Source organism: Jaculus jaculus, chromosome 10 (assembly GCF_020740685.1).
Source record: "Jaculus jaculus isolate mJacJac1 chromosome 10, mJacJac1.mat.Y.cur, whole genome shotgun sequence".
Lineage (NCBI taxonomy): Eukaryota > Metazoa > Chordata > Mammalia > Rodentia > Dipodidae > Jaculus > Jaculus jaculus.
The window spans coordinates 66244434-66264249 of NC_059111.1; the positions used below are offsets into that span (position 1 = coordinate 66244434).

Genomic DNA, 19816 nt, shown 5'->3' on the forward strand with positions numbered 1-19816 from the left:
AACCTCTGCTTAGTGGAATGAAGGGAATAAATGGGAAACATTTTTTGTGCACAAAATTGTTGAAACTTACAGGGAAAAGAAATTCATTGCTGTGGTGGAATAGAGGGGCTTTCTTTCTCCTAGATTTGTGTAAAGGGGAGAGGTTTTTGTATGGATAAAAGGGATGGAAATGGGTACAACATGGCTGGTATTTATTTTTAAATCTCTGAACTTCTAAGTATTCTCAAATCTATTGTCCTTTAAAAGGCTAACAAATGGCTTTCTCATTTACTGAGATGTCCCAAACAAATAAGATAAAAATTGTCTATGACAGGGTCTAAATATTAAAATTATCAGTGTATTCACATCTATATTATAAGGACAGTCAAATACAGAATATGCTTCTTTCTCTCACTAGTGAAAAAGTGGTTTTCACTTACTTATCTGTGTCGATCTAAGAAAGCTCACAGGGTAGCATGAGGAGAATATTTTCTATCCCAGGTTTTCCTAGAGAGCTGTCGTAAGCCTGACTATTATTTAATACCCAATGTACTGTGGCTTTGTTACTGTTACTGCTGTTGAAGAGGTGAAAGAATTAGACAGAAGATGCTTTGAGGCATTTAGGAAGCCACTTGGGCAGCTATATTAACTCCTTATTATGCCTAAAAATAGACATTTCCTGTTGACACTTGTTCTCTGCTACTCTAGGGCTGTGTTTATCCTTCAATGGTCAGAAGGTCTTACTTTAAAAAGAGTGGTAGATGAAAGCTGGCTTGTAATATCCTTTCTCTTGTCCCTTTACTCTGGTGCAGGTCTCAGTTGGACAAATATGGGGAGGTGGGAGGAACTCAGTCTAAGTTTAACCTACATATTAGTAAGACAAACAACTTCATTCACCTGGTTTTAAGCTAAGTGTTTAAACATTGAGGAGCTCCTTCCCCCATGAAAGAATGTGTACTAGGAAGTCAGGTCCCACCCTTGTTGAAAAAAACAGATGAGAGACACATAGAGACAGAGAGAAGGAAGGAAAGGAAGGAGAAGGAGAGGAAAGCAGGCAGACCGGATTCTATGTACAATGCCATGTGAGTGTGTAGAGGGAGAGAAACCTCCTGTTCTCAACTTCATTCAGTTCTCAAGTATGGAGCTTCCAAAGCTTTCACACCTAGAAGTGAATTGGAAGAAGTGGGCAAGAGTTTCCAGCCCAGATCAGTGTATGTTCATTAGCTCTATGAGTCTCCAGGATTAAGAATGTCCAGAGTAGGAACCTTTACATTGGGGCATTGATATTATCCAAATGAGGCACTTTTGGAAATAAAAAATTCTGAAGCCATCTGGCAAGTCAGTAACAGGTTGGAATTTCCTTGGTGTCTGTTTTGGGACTCAGGCCTGGAGAAATTAGGGTTATGTCCTCCAACTTCAATACAGCTCCTTCTGGGTGGGGCATAGACAAAAACTTTCTGTGTAGCTGGATCTAGAAGAAACTGTGTGAGGAAGGAAGGAACATAGACATTGTTTTCTTGGTAGGAAAAATATCACCAAAACCTTAAGAGTTTTCTTGCTGAGACTGAATGTTTGGGCCACTGTGGAGGATACTATCGCTGTTCTGGGTAGAGCAGTGCAATGAGGTAGCACCCTGGAGGCTTTCTCTCTCTCTCTCTCTCTCTCTCTCTCTCTTTATATTTCTGTGTGTGTGTGTGTGTGTGTGTGTGTGTGTTGGGGGGAGGAAGGGCATCTGGGTTTCCAGAATATCAGACACCCTTTTCTTACACAAAAATAACAGAGGGAGGAGGGGAGGAGTTTTATTTAGAATGAGGAAAAAACTAGCAGGAATTTATTTTCCACCAATCTCTTCTATTGAGAAGGGGATTCTTAACATGGCTATGTAAATCAATACCAAGTTATTTCTTTGAATTCAAAGGCTATTTATCCAGGTCTAATTTCTTTAGAATTAATGTGATAACTGAGCCCAACTTAGCAACCAAACCCAGCCATGTCCTGACTGTTTTGAATGTACAGCCATGGCCCTTCTGAGGCTACAAACCCACCTCCATCATCCAGGTATTCCCAAACCTGCAAATCTGCCACAAGAAAAAAAAAAAAAAAAATCCCTGCCAGAACTAAAGAGGAGTATTCTTTGACCTAGTGAGCCCATTCTTTCAACAATGGCCTTGAGCCATGAAGTTTTGGGACTCTAATATGCAAGCTTTACTCTACCAAACACCTTGAGCTGCAACAGAAACCCTACAACACCTTAAGAAGTTAAGGCCACTTAGGCCTCAAATCCAGCAGCTTAAAACTTTAATGAATATGACCCTCACAACAGGCCGTCAAAGAATCTCCAGGCCTCCCGAGTTTGTTTTTGAATGATAAAGGTTTCTCCCACCAGGCCAGCCCTCCATCTCCTCCCACTGGCTTGAGTAGGCCTGAGGTTCCCTAGAAGGTTAGACAAAGAGGTCTGAGCCAGGGCCCCGCAGGCAGTGAACAAGGCGCCGGGGCTAGGAGCCCCTGAGGTTTGTGCCTTTTGCAAGGCTCTGAAAAGCCTGGGTTTTTGCCTCTTGCCAAAGGGCTTGCAAGTGCAGGTAGCACTGGGACAAAGGTGGGGTGACTTCAATCTCCTCTTCATTGAGAACTGCTCCCTTTAGTTGGAGAGAAATGATCACACCAAGCTGCTTGCCTGATAGAAAACCTCTTTGCCTCAAACAGCCTTGGCTGGTGGCAGAGGCCACTTTGGGAAAGGTACTAGCAACCAGTCCTGGGGCCACACTAGTTCATTGGTTTTCCATTCCCAAGACTGGTGGGAAAGTGGGACAGTCATGTCTACAATTCAGATTCTATCCTGAAAGTACACAAAGGGACCACTCTCAAGTGTGGAGAGCCACCCGGGCTCTCTTCTTGCCTCTGTCCCTCCGTCACCAAGCAGGTCTCACCACACATAACTATCCACTAGGCGCAACCGTCCACTTGCACTCCTGGAACTGAGTAAATGAATTTTATCCACAACCTACTTAGGGACGGATAAGGGGACTAAGACTGTAACCTGCACAAACAATTCCAGCCTATATGGTTTCCTGGAGAATTAAATAAAGAGGGAAAGGGGAAGGGAATCCCTTTGCAAAGATAGGCAGTTCGCCGGAAGTCTAAGGATTAGGTTGAGGGAACCTTCCCTGGCCCCTGCATTGAACATCACACTCCGAATGCCATTACGGTTGCAGGAAGCCCGTGAAAACAGCAATGCACCTGCGAGCATAAAGGGAGAGACACAGAAGACAAGCATGGGGGAGAAACGCCTTCACCGTGTTAACAGCAAGCTGCAGGGTATAAGGCAATAAAACTGCCATGTATACCTTCTGGCTTTGAGGACATTACAAGCTGGGCGCACAGCCCGCTGCGAGCGCACAGGGAGTGTGTGTGTGTGGGTGGGGTGCTCCTTTTTTTTCCGAGATTTTTCTTTCTGTCCCCCATCTTCCCCTTACCCAACCCACCTTTCATTTTCCTTGAAGATACTGATGTTTTATTCACTGCCGATTTGTGAGCGCTTGGATCGCATTACAGACTCGCGTGTTAAAGTGCACCTCTTGTTAAAGCAAAGGAACAAGGGACTCCACTTAAAAATGAATTCAGAGTTATTGAACCGGCTCCTGAGTTCAGCGTGGAGAAGTGGGGAAAGGAGGGGGAGAGGAGAGCAAATGTCGCTACCCAGAAAACTATGGCAAAAAGCCGTCGGCTGCAGCGAGCTTCGGGTCTTCTGATAAAGAAAGAAAAGAAAGAAGGGACAAGAACATGGCAAACTTGCCGGAGGATGCCTGGAGACCCGAGTCAAGAAACTGGGGGGAAAAAAATCAATTATCATACAGCATAAGCCACTGCGGGGGGGGGGGGCGACCTTCGCTCAGTCTGTAAAAAGTGACCCAGGAGCCCGGTCTGCAGCCACCCTTTGCTGGAATTACCATCCAAAACAGCACCTCCAAAGTCTCCACTTCTCGGGTTCCCTGGGTCGCCTAATTTATGGGATATGGGTGCAGAAATGTAGGAAGAAGACCTGAGGAGGTTTTCTGTACCCTTAAACTCCAAACACCACGACATAAGGTTGTTAGGTGGCACATTTCTTCGTGTGGTCAAAGGCTCCCGGCTTAGGGGTCTGTGACTACAAAAGTAGGCACCAAGCCAGACCCAGGTCTGCAGGTTTCGCCCACCCAGTCTCTGTCATCTGGCTACAATGAACACCCAGCGCCTACCTGCAGTGCCCAGACCCAACCTCCATGAGGCCTGGGCTTGCCTTCCTAGGCGCCTAGGGCTGGGACGGGCTCTCCTACCTGACGGTCGGGGCCTGAGCTGCACGCCTGGGTTCCGCTGTCCTGGCTTGGTTGCTTGGATCTGAGTCTGGAAACCAGAGGGAGAAAGGCTAGATCCGAAACCCCGGGCTGCTCCAAACTTAATGTCTTTCCCCAGTCCATCTTTGAAAGAGAAGTGGTTCTACCACCTGCATGTGAGGATATAAATCCCCTTGCAAATAATAAATGGATTAATAATAACAAGGTATGAAGTTCTTTTTATAGAAAAAAAGGAGAGAATTGAAACTAAATGCGGCAGTTAGACAACCATTTTGATAAGAGGATAATTGAGGCGACACTGGTGTATAATTAGAGGATAATTTATGCTATATCCACTTTTATTCCACCTCCCAAAATAAACCCAGTCCATAATCATTACAGGCAAATTGTTCTGAATTTTATAGCAGCAATTTGAACAAAGTACTGCAGTTAATCATGGGAGATTTTTGTGTATTCCTGATTAGAACTCTAATTGCCTCCTTCCAGAAAGTAAAAATAACTGTAAAACGACTCTATTTTTATCATTAACAATGTTGACAATAAAATAAAATCAATTGGAATTGTAATCGAGAGACAAATTTAGGACGAAGGCACTTTTACTTGGGTAGTTTATATTGTAATCAAGATTTGCCAAACCACTAACCGCATGTATCATTTGCATATATTTGAAAGCATTACAGTAGCTTCTGTTTTCAATAGGAAAAAATGCATTACTGTCAGCCTTCCAACGACTCCCTCGCAGAACAGGCGGCTGCGTTCTGGGGGGGGGGGGAACCAAAAAACAAAAACAAAACACCTCTTTTTAGGAGATTCAATATATATGAAGTAGATTCTGAAACGACAGGGATCTCGCTAAACAGGGTCTGATTTTTCTACTTTATTTACTACCCCCTCCCCACGAGGTGGAGTCCAGGTGTGGGGGTTCTTCCCTCGATGGTTTCAATAAAGAATGGTCTAGAAAAATCCGTGGTGACAGGGCGCTCCCACGGGAGCATGGTGAGTGGTGAGTGGTGAGGCTGGGGTGCGAGGGCAGAAGGTCAAGGGGGGGGTGGCCTTAAATGCAAGGGGCACTGCTACTGAGCACCGGCAGCCCTTAAGAGCGCCAGGAAATTGAGAGAGAGAAGGAGAAAGAGAGAGACAGAGGGAGGGAGGGAGGCCTTTGGCCAATCTGTTTTCGAGACTGCGACACTGGAAACCCGAGCTCCAGAATTTGGTGATCGAGCTCAGGAGGGAAGAAGCGTCGGTGGCCAGCCCGGGATGCTGGCGTCTTCCTGGGCCGCAGCTCCCGGAGCCGCGCTGCACAGCCCGGGACAGCTGCTTGGCTGGGATTGGAGTTGCCTTAGGTAGGCGAAGAAGCCGGAGAGCCGCGCACACTCCAGTAGAAGCTGTGCGCCTGTGACGTCAGGGGGCGACTGACCAATGGGGAGGCGCTGCCCTTTGGAGACAAACCATTCGACTCGTGGCGTCTGCATCAAGTCTGAAAGCAGACGCGCAACTTTCGCAGAATCCACCTTAAAATCTCTGCCTTAAACTGCACCAGCCCCCAAAAAAATACAAGGGGGGAAAGCAAAAGAGGGGGGGAGAGAGAGAGAGAGAGAGAGAGAGAGAGCAGATTCCCCCTCCCCCTCTCCTCTCCCATCCCTCCCCCTTCTTGCACCTTTTGGGTTAACAAGGCCCTGCTCACTATATCTCTTTATATTAAATTATATATATATATCTCTATATACATATATATGAAAAATAGAGAAGAGCGAGGGAGACGGAGAACAACCTCTGCCCTCCCCCTCCCTTTTAATTTTTTTTAATTTTTTTTGCAAGGATCCCAAGAGCTAAGGTGGCTGCCGAGGGGAGAGCAGCGAGAGCCAAGTGGGGGAGGGTGGAGGAAACCCGGGAGAAGGCTTTCTCCAGCCCCCAAAGTTTTGATGATGACCATGACTACGATGGCTGACGGCTTGGAAGGCCAGGACTCGTCCAAATCCGCCTTCATGGAGTTCGGGCAGCAGCAGCAGCAACAGCAGCAGCAGCAGCAGCAGCCGCCGCCGCCGCCGCCACCGCAGCAGCAGCAGCAGCCTCCGCCGCCGCCACCGCCGCCGCCGCCGCCGCACTCGCAGCAGAGCTCCCCGGCCATGGCAGGCGCGCACTACCCGCTGCACTGCCTGCACTCCGCCGCGGCGGCGGCGGCGGCGGCGGCCGGCTCGCACCACCACCACCACCACCAGCACCACCACCACCACGGCTCGCCCTACGCGTCGGCGGGCGGCGGAGGCAACTCCTACAACCACCGCTCGCTCGCCGCCTACCCGTACATGAGCCACTCGCAGCACAGCCCTTACCTCCAGTCCTACCACAACAGCAGCGCGGCGGCCCAGACGCGAGGGGACGACGCAGGTGAGAGGCCGCCGGGGGGCGGGGGGGACCGCTCGCTTTTCTCCCGCCTCCCCACTGTCCCCTCCACCCAGCCTGCTCCGAGCACTTCCTCCTCGGACGCCCCGGGGGCCGCGGCCGGTCCCCTCCTTTGGGCGGCCGGGCACGCGCCCCCTCCCTCCCATCCGGGCCCCCTCTCCCGTGCGCGAACTGTTCGCCTGACGCCCGCCTGCCGGCCTCTCCCACCCCCAGCCCGGCCCCGTCCCGCCGAGGCGGTCCCCCCTCCCGGCCCGCTCCCCGGGACGGCCCGCGTTCCCCGCTGCGCGCTCCGCTTCGCGGTGCTGCGCGCAGGGTCCGAGCTCCTTTGGCCTGGCTCCTTCTCAGTCGCCCGCACCCGCGTTGGTTAGGAAGGGGGCAGTTACTGTGCCAAAACTGGGGAGCTGGCTGGACCTGTCACCCCAAGCTGGGCAGGCACTGGCCTACTTTGCGTGGGGCACCCGGTGCGCCCCGGTGACTGAGAGAAAAGCCGCTGTGGCCTGTGGCTCTGGTTAAACTAGTGTAATTGGGCTTTTTTATTTCCCTGTGGGCTTTGAGGCGTCCCCAGTCCCCCACTCCCCATTCTGACTGGGCCCCCTCCCTCTAGGTTTTCAACAGTACGTTGGCCGCTCCTTTGTTCCCAGAAGCTAAACAGAGGGCCTCTGGCTGATGGTTCTCTGCACCCGAGGGGACAAAGTTGTGCCGAAAGGTGCAAACACCCCTCACGCTGCTCTGAACGCGCCTGGTTATTTCGGGTTTTGATCCCTCCGACATCTTCATTTTCAACACTTGGAGGGCACTTAATGCACCAGGCTTGGAGCTGGGTGACATCAAATAAACTGACCACGAAAACATTCGCGTAACTCAAAGACAGCCTCAGGCACTGTAAAACCAGTCGGTGGAGCCCTGCTGGGCCTAGAGAACCCGTGCCTTCCAGCTCTATGCTCCCCAGAAAGCCGCCAGCACTGCCTTCACTGCGGCGAAAGGCGCTGCTGTTTCGCCAAGGGTTTCCTGGGTCCAGCCACCAGACACAGAGTCGGGGAGAAGTTAACACACCCTCTGGGGAGAATTGAGCCCGGTGGATCCAGGGAGTTCAGGGCAGCGTGGGGATACTTCGAGGAAACCAGTTTTAAGCTTGGGGAAAACTAGGCAGGCCTTGCCATGACGAAGGGATACCGCAGCGGTAGCTTCACAGTTGACCGCTCCTGTGTCATTTGCTTACAGATCAACAAAAAACTACAGTGATTGAAAACGGAGAAATCAGGTTCAACGGAAAAGGGAAAAAGATTCGGAAGCCTCGAACCATTTATTCCAGCCTGCAGCTTCAGGCTTTAAACCATCGTTTTCAGCAGACTCAGTACCTGGCCCTTCCCGAGAGAGCCGAACTGGCAGCTTCCTTAGGACTGACACAAACACAGGTAATTCCCAGGAAGCCTGAGTTTCCCTGAAAAGCAGGCACCGCTTGCAATCGGGCAGGGAGCACACCAGGAGGAATTTTTGGCCTAGTCCAACAAGGATGGAAGGAGCTTAATGACAAATGCTTTTGCTCCAGTTGCGCACCTTCCCAGGATTACACAGTTTGGAATAAATGACCTGGATTGGATTTGCATAACCACCCTCTATGACCCCAATGAGCCTAGCACCCCTTGGTGAACAAACTCATAATTCAATCAAATCCTATTCCAGAGCACAATGACATAAAAGAGAACAATCCGTGTAGGAGAGAAAAAGGTGTCTCGGCCAGGAAGCAAAGTAAGGCCCACCTCTCTTAAAGATCTTTTCGTGGCTCCTGGGAGCTAATAAGAATTTCAACTCTTTGAAATAGGAAGAAAACTTGTGAGGCTTTCGGGAGGAAAAGTCAGGTAGGCATAGTCTCCAGTGGGTCTAATCAAGGCATCCATGTGCAAGGATGGGTAAGGTGCGGTTTTCTGAAGATTGCTTTAATCTCTGTGGTTGAGTCGTCCTGGCACTGAATTGTTCGTGTTAAAGTATATACCTGGAGCACAGGACTTGACAGAATTGAAGATCAAAATAATACTCTCCAAATTACAGCGGGGGAAGTTACAGAGAACACTTGCTGAAGTTCTCTAACCTTGCTAATTTGAAAGATAGATGGGATATTTCGGGTGGGCATTTTTCAAACCCTGGCCATAAAGCCAGTGTGCAGTCACCTGCAGTTAATTCATCTGCTTGGGGTGACAAGGCTTTTTCCTGAGGTGAGTGATCTTCACTTCAGGTTTTGTGTAAAGATTGGCAGAATGGTGCCTGAAGACCATTTTGCTATGCTTTTTTCAATTGCCTGGTTTCCATTGCCATATTGGCTCTGAAAATATTTGAGGTTTGATATGAAAGGACTAGCTCCTCAGTAACTTGTATTATTATTGGAAAAGAAGATTCCAGGAATTTTAAAGGTAAAGATACTTCATAGAATTTTCATTGAATAAAATAGATTTGGGATGTTGGCCTAAATAAGCTACCAACACAGATTTCTGACTCACGTTTACTTTTCAGAGGTCTTTTACAGTTGTAAGTACACTAGCTATTATTATATGATTGTTGAATCGTTGGCCACTGTTTGAATACATAATAATCAATGTAGGGGATATGGAATGTTCTGTCCTTTATTCCTGCAGGATTCTGGGATATATTTATGCCTGGAAAAAGACACTTCATGCATATCCATGGTCTGTGTACTACATGCATAGATATGTTCAAGGAGTGTGGTTATGAACATGCAGGGTTTCATCTACTTATAGTCATTTGCTAACTGTGTATGCATAGCAATGCCAGCTTTCAGGTAGTAAATAAAAACAATCAGAGGAGGTGAATTTAGCTGTATGGTTTGGATCTAAAAACTGCTCCTTTAAAAAGTCCTTTACCCAGTTTTGGGCCCATTTATCTCATTCCATTTCTTTCTTACCCTTCTTTAAGCTGCTTTAAATTCAGATTGGTATGCAGCCCAAGAAACACAAGGATGGTAGGCATCCTGACTAGACAGCCAGTAGGATGCAGAGAAGGGATGGAAATGAAAGAGGGGGAGAAAAGAGTGGTGGAGACCTCTTGGTAGTTCAGTAGCATTTTATTTTAATTTTAATATTGCTTTTAAGCCTGAGATGCCTCTAAAGACACTGGTTTGATGTTTATCTTGCCTAATGACTGCTGCATTTCTTCCAGGTGAAGATATGGTTTCAGAACAAGCGCTCTAAGTTTAAGAAACTGCTGAAGCAGGGCAGTAACCCTCACGAGAGTGACCCCCTCCCAGGCTCAGCAGCCCTGTCACCACGCTCGCCTGCGCTGCCTCCAGTGTGGGACGTTTCTGCCTCAGCCAAGGGCGTCAGTATGCCCCCCAACAGCTACATGCCTGGCTATTCGCACTGGTATTCCTCACCACACCAGGACACTATGCAGAGACCACAGATGATGTGAGTTGTCTGAGGGTACAGCCTAAGGGAGAGTCGGACCCAGGCATGGAGGATCCTGGACTTGATTGCAGCTGCCAAACACAGCCTAAGGAGCAAGCTTGGAGAACTTGTGTGTGTGGCCAGAAACCACAGCTCTCTGCTTCTTTCTTTCTCCCCCTTCCTCTCTTTCCCTCCTTTCTTTCCCTTTCTCACTCTTTTCTTTTTCTTATTCATCCTTATTTTTTTCCACCTTTCTTTATTATTCCTTTCTCTCTTCCCTACCTTTTCCTCCCTTGAAGAACCTTAGTAACTGACCTTGCAGGAGAGAGAAAAAGTGAGAGAGGCTGGTTGTGTGCCAGTGGTTTGAAAAACCCTTACTGTAAGGATATTTCTCTGGGGTTCAGGCTCTGCACCTCTTCTTCTCTACTGGAGCATCCATCAAAATGACTTTTTTTTTTACAGACACCCTCCCACACCAGAAGAACCTGCACAAACATGGCAGCATTTTTACTTGTTTAATGAGTTTAAGACATTACATGATGAAAGAGAAGCGTTTTGGACTCCTGCATTGTTATTTACTAATGCCAGACTGACAAAGAAAGAGGGAAAAAAAGTGTGTCGGGGGGGAATCCTCTGTAGTAACATCCCTTCTCTAAAGAAGAAAGGAAAATATTGGCTGTACAACTAGAAAGTTGCCACAAAGGAAACTGCTGCATGTTTATATCAGAATGATGGCTAACAATGATTTAATTAAAACACACACACACACAAACAGCAACAAGAAAAATGACCTTTCCCTACCCCATCCCCACCCCATGAACTGGAATCAGGAAAGACTAAGGAAACAACCAAAATCACCGTTCTAACACTTTGACACCTTTACCGGGTGAATTGGTAGCATTCACTAAGCTAATAGGGATGTTTATATGGAGAAACATTTCTGTATATATTGTTGAATTTTAGTTGTATATATACTTTGTATGTTTTTGTCTTCTTTCATATATGGAGTAAAAGCCACAAAATGCTGGGAGTGTCCTGTATATTTCTCTGTGTGTTTCTGTCTCTTTCCTCCGCCCCTCCTCCTCATATTTTCTATCACACTTAAAAGAATTTCTATTTCCTGATATGGGAAACTCTTTACATAAATATCAAGTGCCTCAAAGATATCATTTTGCACCATCAGCCTTTGTCTTAGGTACCAACATTAGCCATGGATGTTCTCTCAGCTTCCTCTTCATTTTAGTTTTTTCTTGTGTTTTCTACACATTTTTTCTATTTTTTTAAAACATTAGAATGACATGTCCCCAGATTAGCTTGTAGACATTCAGTAATTTCTATTTCTGGAACTAAGTATGCTCTTTTCCCTTTTCCGAGCCCAAATCTTAAAGTTGTACTTGCCTTTGGAAGCATTTTTTTTTTTTACGTGACAAAAGGAAAGAATAAAAATAAAACCTAGAAAGCAAAGTGCACAATTTTGACTACTTAATCTTTAAAACCTATTGCAAACTACCTAGGTAGGACAAACTATCCTGTGAGAACCACATCCTTCTGATCTTGTGGAAAGCAAAGAAATAATGAAAATGAAAAATCCTTTCGTCATACAAGCGGGAAGCCCCATACTGTGAGAATTAATGGCTACAGACCTGGGCATCCTTCAAATTATGAACCTTGAAACCACTGAGCCATTTATCAGAAGTCAATAGAGACACTCGGAGTGCTCCATATAATGACAGCGACATACAGTTGTGCAAAAGGACAGTCACTATAATTAGACACAAAGCAAAGACTACTTACCAATATACCCGTTCCTTTTTTTGTTGAGCAACTTCCACGCTCAGTCAGTCTTCAGAATGGTTTAAAACCGATCAGTCTTGTCATTTTCTAGCATTCGCATTGTTACATTAGGAAAAATGTTTTCTTTTCTTTTTTTCCCCTTCCTACTGTGAAACTTTGGGTTCGTAGCTCCCCAGGATCAATTCTGAACAAAGCCTCCAGCTGCAGTGCCATCCAATTTGAAGCAGACATTGGGGACAATTTAAGGTTTTTATCCACAAGAAGGTTTTTTTCCATTCTCTTAAATGCAGCCATAATTAGAGTAATTTTTCATGTAGCCCGCTGATTACAGCGTTTTTACCGTCAAAGATAATTACCTGTAATTTTCTTCCACTTTTAATACTAAAAAGCCATCTTTATTTAGATTCAGGAACAGGAAAGGCGAAACAAAAGAGGGAAATTATTCTGTTATTCATACACAAATTGCAGAGACGTAGGACCTAAAATTGAAAATTAACCAAAATTATAATGCTGAAAAGAATGGAAGAGGCTGCAGAAGTACAGCTGGTAGTGGGGCTTTGCTGAATTATTCAAATTACGTTAGAGGGAAAGCTACCATACATCAAAACCAACACTAATTTTTCTTTAAAAAATATTCACCAGATATATGCCAAACCAGTGAATGCAGAATTTTGAAACCCAGAAAATGTATGTTAGCATATTGTGTTTTTGTATCCATCTCTATCTCTTAACATGAGTTTAATTAAGCAAATTCTGCCAAATAGTCCCCCTAGATCTGGTATCCCCACTAGATCCTCTGAACCTCAAGGGTTAATATTTTTCTCTCTTTAGAACGTATTGACCTCCTAGGAAACCCATTCTGAGGGAGGGATTGGTGGGAGGGGCATGGGCAAAAGGTATGCTCTGAGCCTCTCCACACTTCCCTATGTTCATACTTCCCCACAGGCTGCAGTTTGACTTCCACAGCTGAATTTTGACCATATTTCAGACAGACAGAATGACAGACAGAGAGAGAGAGAGAAGAGAGAGGAGAGAGAGAGAGCAATAGCTACTGAGGTAGGAGTGAAGGAGACAATTTGTCCTCCAATAAACATCTCATTATTTTTGGACACAATTTAGTCCAAAGCTTCCTGAAACCAGAAAAAAAGGCTTTTTCTACCCTGGGATGGGGAAGGGAAAGATTTCAGTGGCTCCTACACTCAAAATTTCTAGCTGCTTATAAAGTTACCAGAGTCAGGAAACAGCGTCATCTATAGATGGAACAGCTCTGTTTCTTACTTCTTTCCTAAACTAGACTGGTTCCTCAGCTCCACATCTTGCTATACATCTCAGCCAATCATGACCCCCAGGGTCAAAGTATTTGGGTTTAGCACACTGTGAGCTCCAAGATCCTTATAACCTACCCGCCCCCCAACCATCTCCACACACATATGACAGCCTGAGGCAAAGGCCCTAAAGAACAGCCTTGGAGGGCTTCAGAGGCCAGTTATTCCACAAACTTTTCCCCAGCTGGAGAGAAGATGTCAAAGGGGTTGCAAAACCCAGAGATCCAGGCTATACCTGCTTCTGCACAGACCCACCTACCTTTGAGTCTACAGAAGCTCCGTGATCAGATTCCTTTGATTTCTTGACATCTCAAAACCCAAAATCATGTCCGCTCTACAGACTTCAATTGATTACCTAGGATCAGTTGTAACAATTTTCAAATAGATATTAGCCTGGAATCCCAGGCTTCCTCCATACCTCTCAGAAACCTGGTCCTTTCCCTGTCTCCCCTCACAAGCTACAACAAATACATCAGCAGCACAGAAAGCAAATCAGACAAATCAGGTTAAGATCCCCACTCTTACCCAAATCCTATCCATCAGAACAATTCCTTTTCTGTTAAAAGAGGATAAAAGTTCAGAATTGAGACATGCAAAGTTGTAGTCGATGTAAATCACAACAACAACGCATTATTTAGTGTGAGAAGAGAAATAGTAACTGTGTTTTGAAGTATGTAAGAAATAAAAACTTACCCCCAGTGAATATCTCTTAAGCCATGATCAGAGGCTAGAAATCTACACTGATATGAAGCAAGGAGAGTATTTTTCTGAGTCTCAGGGCAGAAGCTCTTTCTCTATATTCTTGGTTGAGTGAGCACATCCAGGTGTGAAATTGTTTGCACACCCCAGCACCTCTTATATTGCCAGCAAAATTAGCTGTTATTACTGTCACTGTTTAGTGATGGTTAGCGTGATACAAAAAAAAAAAACCTGCTGTAATCAAGACCTAGCGCATCTTTGCAAATTACAGATAATTGTAAACGTCCAGATTATGATAATAGCATCCTAATCCAGCCTGCAATATAATTATTACAGAGTGTTACATCTGAAACTGTCCAGTAGGGCTAATTCAGCCATTATTTAGACCCTATTTTTGCACTGCAAATGGGTTGCTGAGTTGAAAATGTACGATTGTAATTTCACGGGGCACTCAATGAGTAATGGTATAGGAAGAGGAAAATACAAAAGTGAAATGTGAACAGTAGCGATCAAATCAAACCTTGAAGGACAAAAGACTGTTTGATTCATATGGAAAAAGAAGAGCAGGAATTAAGAAAATAGCAAATCAGTGGTCTGAAGCATTACGTGTCCAAATCTTCAATAGTATGGGGTGATGTATTTGCAAAGGCTGCTGAGTCTTGCTGTCTGGATGAAATATTTTTCTCCCCCTCTTTTTTTTTTTTTTAATGCTGTTGTCTTTTTCTTCTCTCTACCAAAGCATTTCCCCACTTGAGAAAGTGCCCATCCCCCAAAGCAAAGACCATTTGTCAATTTCACCATCCTTTCCACCAAAGGCACCTCGGAGTGTGTCTGTCACTTGTTTATAAATATTTTCTTAATAAATGAATTTGCAATCTTATTATCAGTGCAAAAACGCCCTGTGTGCTCATAAGTTCTTGCTTCTCATCTCCTCTCTTTCACAATAAAAATGCCATGGTGTGTTTTGAAGGATATCAGCTGAAAATATATTAATTGGCGCTAATTAAATATAGCCAACTGGGAAGCTGCCTTCTCCAGTTGGCTTGGCTGACTATTCGTTTTTAAATTTATTAATTAACTCCCCCTTAAAATATAAACCAGACCAGCTGCTTTTGTTGCTATATGGCACAATATACCTAAACGAGTGAAGTTAGTCACTTTATGAGATGACCAAAGAAACATGAGATAGGAGAGTTAGGCAGAGAGATGCTGGAGTGGAACTAGGTCTCATAGTCCAAGCACTCAAAGGATTCTACCTGCTGTTTTAAGGAGGATGGGTCCTGCCCTGGTAGAGACTTCCCCAGTCTAATTCTAAGGCAGACCCCCTGGTTAGAGATACTTAAAGACCTTATATCCCTGGGAGTCCAGTCTTTCCCACTATGAGCATAAAGAAATTCCTGGGTATGTTTTCCAGTCTCTAGGCCAGCGTGTGTTACTTCTCCCTCCTCCCAACACCTTACAGACCTGGGAGCTGCACTGCCAGGGCCACCCTGCAGGGTGGCAAGCAGGCCCTCTAGCTCCTGTGAATGTAAGAGCAATAATAAAATGTCCCCTGTTTAGTGACCCCTGTTTATAGATGAAAGTCGAGTCTATATCCTGCCTCTTCCCCTCCCCTCTCCCCCCACCTGACAAATGTCAAGTGGCAGAAATAGCCCTTGGACGACAATAAGTCCACTGGCAGGTTCTGTCTTCATATCTCTTAAAGTAAAAAAAAAAAAAAAAAAAAAAAAGCTTTAAAATAAATCATAGAATAGCATGGGAACTGTTTTCCATTCATCACCCCCCCTCACTTAAAAAACACAGTAAATACAGTAGACTGTGCGTGGTAGATTCCACGGAGAAGTGTTACTAAAATCAGGAGGGAGGGAGGGAAGAAGGGAGAGAGGGGAAGAGAAAGAGAGAGAGAGACCTAGAGGAGAGCAAGAAAGAGGGAGCGAGTTATGAAGCCATTTTTTTTTCCTTCCTGTGGTGAAAGGTCGTAATATGTGGCATTTCACGGTTTTATATAAATCTTGGTTTGGGACGTGGAACAGACTCAATAATACATATGCTTTTGGCAAAGACACTTCTTCGGATCCCCATAAATCAGGAGTAAATAAGAACCAGCGAACAAAAGAACAGAAACATTTTAATCGCTACCAAGCAGGATTCTCATCTCCTTTAAAGAAAGATTCTTGTAACTGCCCCGTTTCTAGCCTCACGGGTAGGTAGAGATCGAACTATAAAGCAAGTTATTACATTGCTGTCTGCCACCCTGAAGGATTGAAAGGGAAGGTTCCGTCAACTCTTCACCTCCCATACCCTGGGCAGTAGAGACAATGAATACTTTTTGCCTTACACCGCACTACGGCGTAATCTAAAGCCGGTCAGAAGAAAACACCAGGGATGGGAGGAGGAAGGGCGGAGGGGAGGCTGTGTAGACAAGATTTAACCAATCCCACACGTGCCTCAGCTATCTGGGCTCTTTTCAAGGCCCAAAATTCTCTGGGACTGGGACTGGGCCGAGAAACCCAAGCAACACGTGCAAGATCTGCGGGCAAACCGGAGAATGAGCTGAGGACAGGAGCAAGCCGCAGAGCCCCCTCACCAGGCTCTGGGACGTGTGGGACCTCCGCCCAGCCGCTGGAGTGGGGGTGCTTAAGCGTGGAGGACAGGGGTTGACCACAGGACTGATTCACGCCTGGCGCGCTTCTGAACGGTGTCCCAGAGCTACTGCCCTAAGGGTGTGTGTGTGGGGGGGGTGCAGAGCTGAAGGTTGGCCAGATCCCAGTGGTCACTGGTAGGCGCGCGATCCTAGGGATGGCAGAGATGGGTCGGGGAGGAGGTGGTGGAGTCACTCTAAAAGTCCCTCTTCCCAAACACTAGAAAATTAGGAGGGTCAGGGGAAGGGGGTGTGAAGGGGGCAGTGTTTCATGCGGGGCACCCTGACCACTTCGTGCTAGGCAGCTCCTTAGACTGCAGGGGTCAAGGCCTCAGGGAACTATTGGGCAACCAGCAGGAAGGCCTGAAATGCCTATCCTTGGTGCGCTGTGGGTGACTCCCAGGATGGCAACAGTTGGGACACCGCGAGCCGTGGGGCGTCGGAGGATGGGATCAAAGGAGCCCGAGGAGGCCAGCCGGCGCGTCTGGGGTTGTGGGATAAGGGGAGGGAAGATGCTAGCCTGGGGGGTGTTGTGGGGAGGGGTGCGTATGCGTCTCTGTGTGGGTCAACACGCTGTTACAAGAGGCTAAGGCCTGGGTATGACCAAGTGGGGGCAGACTGTCTCCTGGTGGGTGCCTCCCATCGGAGGGAGAGGCAGCAAGGGAGTGAGATCAAGGGCAGAGAGGTCTGTGGGTTCCACTATGTGTGTCTAAGGCCCTGTGGCTCAGTGCTGGAGCCGCCTGGCACCCACAGGAATGCGGCTTCTCTCGGATCCCCAGGCCGCCTCTAGTCCCACAGGGAGGTGGCCGCCAGCAAAAGGGGGAGAAAGGGGGCAGAAATCCTCCTAGCCCAACTCGAGCCTCAAACAAAGGCCAATTTATCTGATCTTCTACGTGAGGGCCCTGGAGGTGGACAGGCCACGGAGGAATCACACAAACCCTGCCAACATGCTCTGGGCCTCCTGGGCTTTGCAGGGAGGTCTGGTGATGGGGCGTTGGAATTAAGGGGCGGAGGTAGAACCAACTGAAAAAAAAAAAAAAAACCAACAAAAAAAACCCCCTAAAACTTGGATTTGGCTTGATTCATCCTGGGGCACTTGCCTGAGAAGTAGGCAGACTGAAAGGGGCAGACAGAGGACCCTCAGTGCGAAATCCAAGGAGGGTGGGGTCCGCCACGAGAATATTCCGCGGAGTGATACACGTATATTAGATATGGAAAGAAAGAATAAAGGAGAAGAGGAAGGTGGGAGGGAGGGAGCGCGAAAGAAACAGATATTTTTAGACTTTGCTGCGGATCTGTTATTTTTACATCCTTGGGCGCGGGACTGCTGGGAGTTAAATTCCCTGGGAGAATCCCCGTGGTGCCAGGGAAAGCCCATGGAAGACTGGGTTGCCAGAATTTTTTTGTTCACCGCTACCTGACCAAGTTAAAAAGAAGGAGAAGAAAAGAAAAAGAAGAAGGAGAAGGAGGAAGAGAAAGAGGAGGAGGAGGAGAAACCGCGTGAAAGAAGAGGGCACTGCAAGAGGCACAAGTGAGGTTCGCACCAGGAAGGAATACTGAAACCGAATCTGGGTCTGTGCGGGCGCAGGGCTGGCCGCGCTGGCGCTGGGCTTTAGTGTCCTTAAAGACAAGCTAGGAGTGGAGGGTAGTCATTACGAGCTTCCCTCTTCTCCCCTCCCGCATTCCCACCAAGGGTCCCGCTTTCTTTCCGTTTGGAACTACTGAAGGGATCCCTTTCTTCCTCCAGGAATGGGTGTAGGGAGACGAACTGAAAAAATATCTGCCCTCTGCTTGTGCAGAAAAGAAAAGAACGCGTTCCAAGTACATCCTAGTCACTCTGGCAGCCAGTGGGAGGGAAATGTTGGCGGTGTGGTAGGCACACTGCCGCCAATCTTCCCAAAAGCGCACCTTAGAATGGGGTGAGGCACGCGCACCCAATGGAAATCCTGGCTCTCAAAACTGCAACCGCTTGATTTCTCCAGGCCAGCGACTCCAGAAAGCTCAGGCTTTCAGTGTAATGGAAACTACTCAACTCTTTGCAAGCACAGAAAGAATCTTAGGAAATAGATACCTTCCTCTTCTCCACTCTATTCTTTGCCAGGGCAGAAAACAACATGGGGTACGAGCCACCCTCACCCTGTTACCCCCTCACTGGATGTGCCAATCCCCTTCAATTCTTCTTCCTAGAAAGGACCATAGGTTTGGAGGGAGGGGAGGCAAAAACTTCTGAGAAAAGGTTGTTCCCAATTTGAGGGGAGGGGGCGGAATGAGGGAAGGGGAGTTAGTATCAACCAATAGCTCAGGCTGACCTAAGCGTGCTGCCCCTGAGTCTGGCAAAATGTCGTGGACCCCTAAGGGCCAAGAAGTTTCAATTTGGTGGGCTTAGCATCACTTCTCGAAAGAAAGGAATGGGGTCTAGGGAAGAAGAAATAGAGGAGACACCTGATGAGTGGTGGAGAAAAGGGGGAAGAGTAAGGGTGCGTGGCAGGGGGGGGGGGCGGAGAGAAAACAGAGAATCGCCCTCCGGGCCCCCTGCATGCCTTTTCAGGTCTAGTCTCCCAATCCTGGACCAACCTTCTCAGAAATTCTCAGATGACAGGATGTAATTTTTTATGTTCTAATCCTCTCCCTCCTTAAGAAGGCTCTTTTGTCACATTTATTGCTGCTGACTTTCTTGCTGTAAAGAACTTCACATGCATCGTGTAATTCCCAACACACATTCCCTTAGTATCCTAAGGAAATAGATTGAGGTGACTAAAGAATAGCCAGCCAGTAAGACGCCTACTCTTCAGGCCTGAGGCCATAACTCTGGAACAGGGCTGCAGCTCTGGGCACACTCCTCTATCTACACGCAGAGGTGTGAGGAGAAAAACCAGTCATAGGCCAAGTTGTTGCAAGTCCTTCATGCTTGCCCCCAAGATGGTTTCACAAAGAGATTCCATTTCCCATGATTTAGAACAGGCCTTGCCACTGTTTCATGCAAAAGCAAAGCAGAGACAGCTTGTTCTGGAAAACAAAAAACAACAACAAAAAACCACCACCAACAACAAAAGCCAGAATGGTAAAGTGGCTGAGGAAGAAAAATTATATTAAGAACCTTATCTCACACAAAACAAAATCAATATGGGCCACAATGCCTTCACCCCCACCCAAAAGTCCCTCTCTTGGCAATACCCTTGCTTAGAAGACACTGAATGCCCCCCAGCCTCCCCCGCACATTCCCTGAAAGGCCTGCTGATTTTAGGT

General features: G+C 46.9%; 1 protein-coding gene and 1 long non-coding RNA gene across 3 annotated transcripts in view; one reads left to right on the top strand and one right to left on the bottom strand.

Moving 5' to 3' along the window:
• LOC123463999 overlaps positions 1-14062 on the bottom strand; it is a 53626-nt gene extending 39564 nt beyond the window's left edge. The window contains exons 1-2 of one of the 2 annotated variants that reach the window (XR_006639291.1): positions 13924-14062; positions 11906-12384 (exon numbers count right to left, since the gene is read on the bottom strand). This is a non-coding gene — a long non-coding RNA (uncharacterized LOC123463999). Of the gene's footprint in view, positions 1-4292; positions 4658-11905; positions 12385-13923 lie in introns of those variants that run through there. The other variant, XR_006639292.1, reaches the window with a different exon arrangement.
• Positions 5668-11151, top strand: Dlx6 (distal-less homeobox 6). Its single transcript, XM_004656198.2, has 3 exons — positions 5668-6698; positions 7935-8128; positions 9885-11151. Exons 1-3 carry the CDS (start codon positions 6233-6235, stop codon positions 10134-10136), a joined length of 912 nt encoding a protein of 303 aa, XP_004656255.1. The 5' UTR covers positions 5668-6232; the 3' UTR covers positions 10137-11151.
• Positions 14063-19816: the final 5754 nt, after the last annotated feature.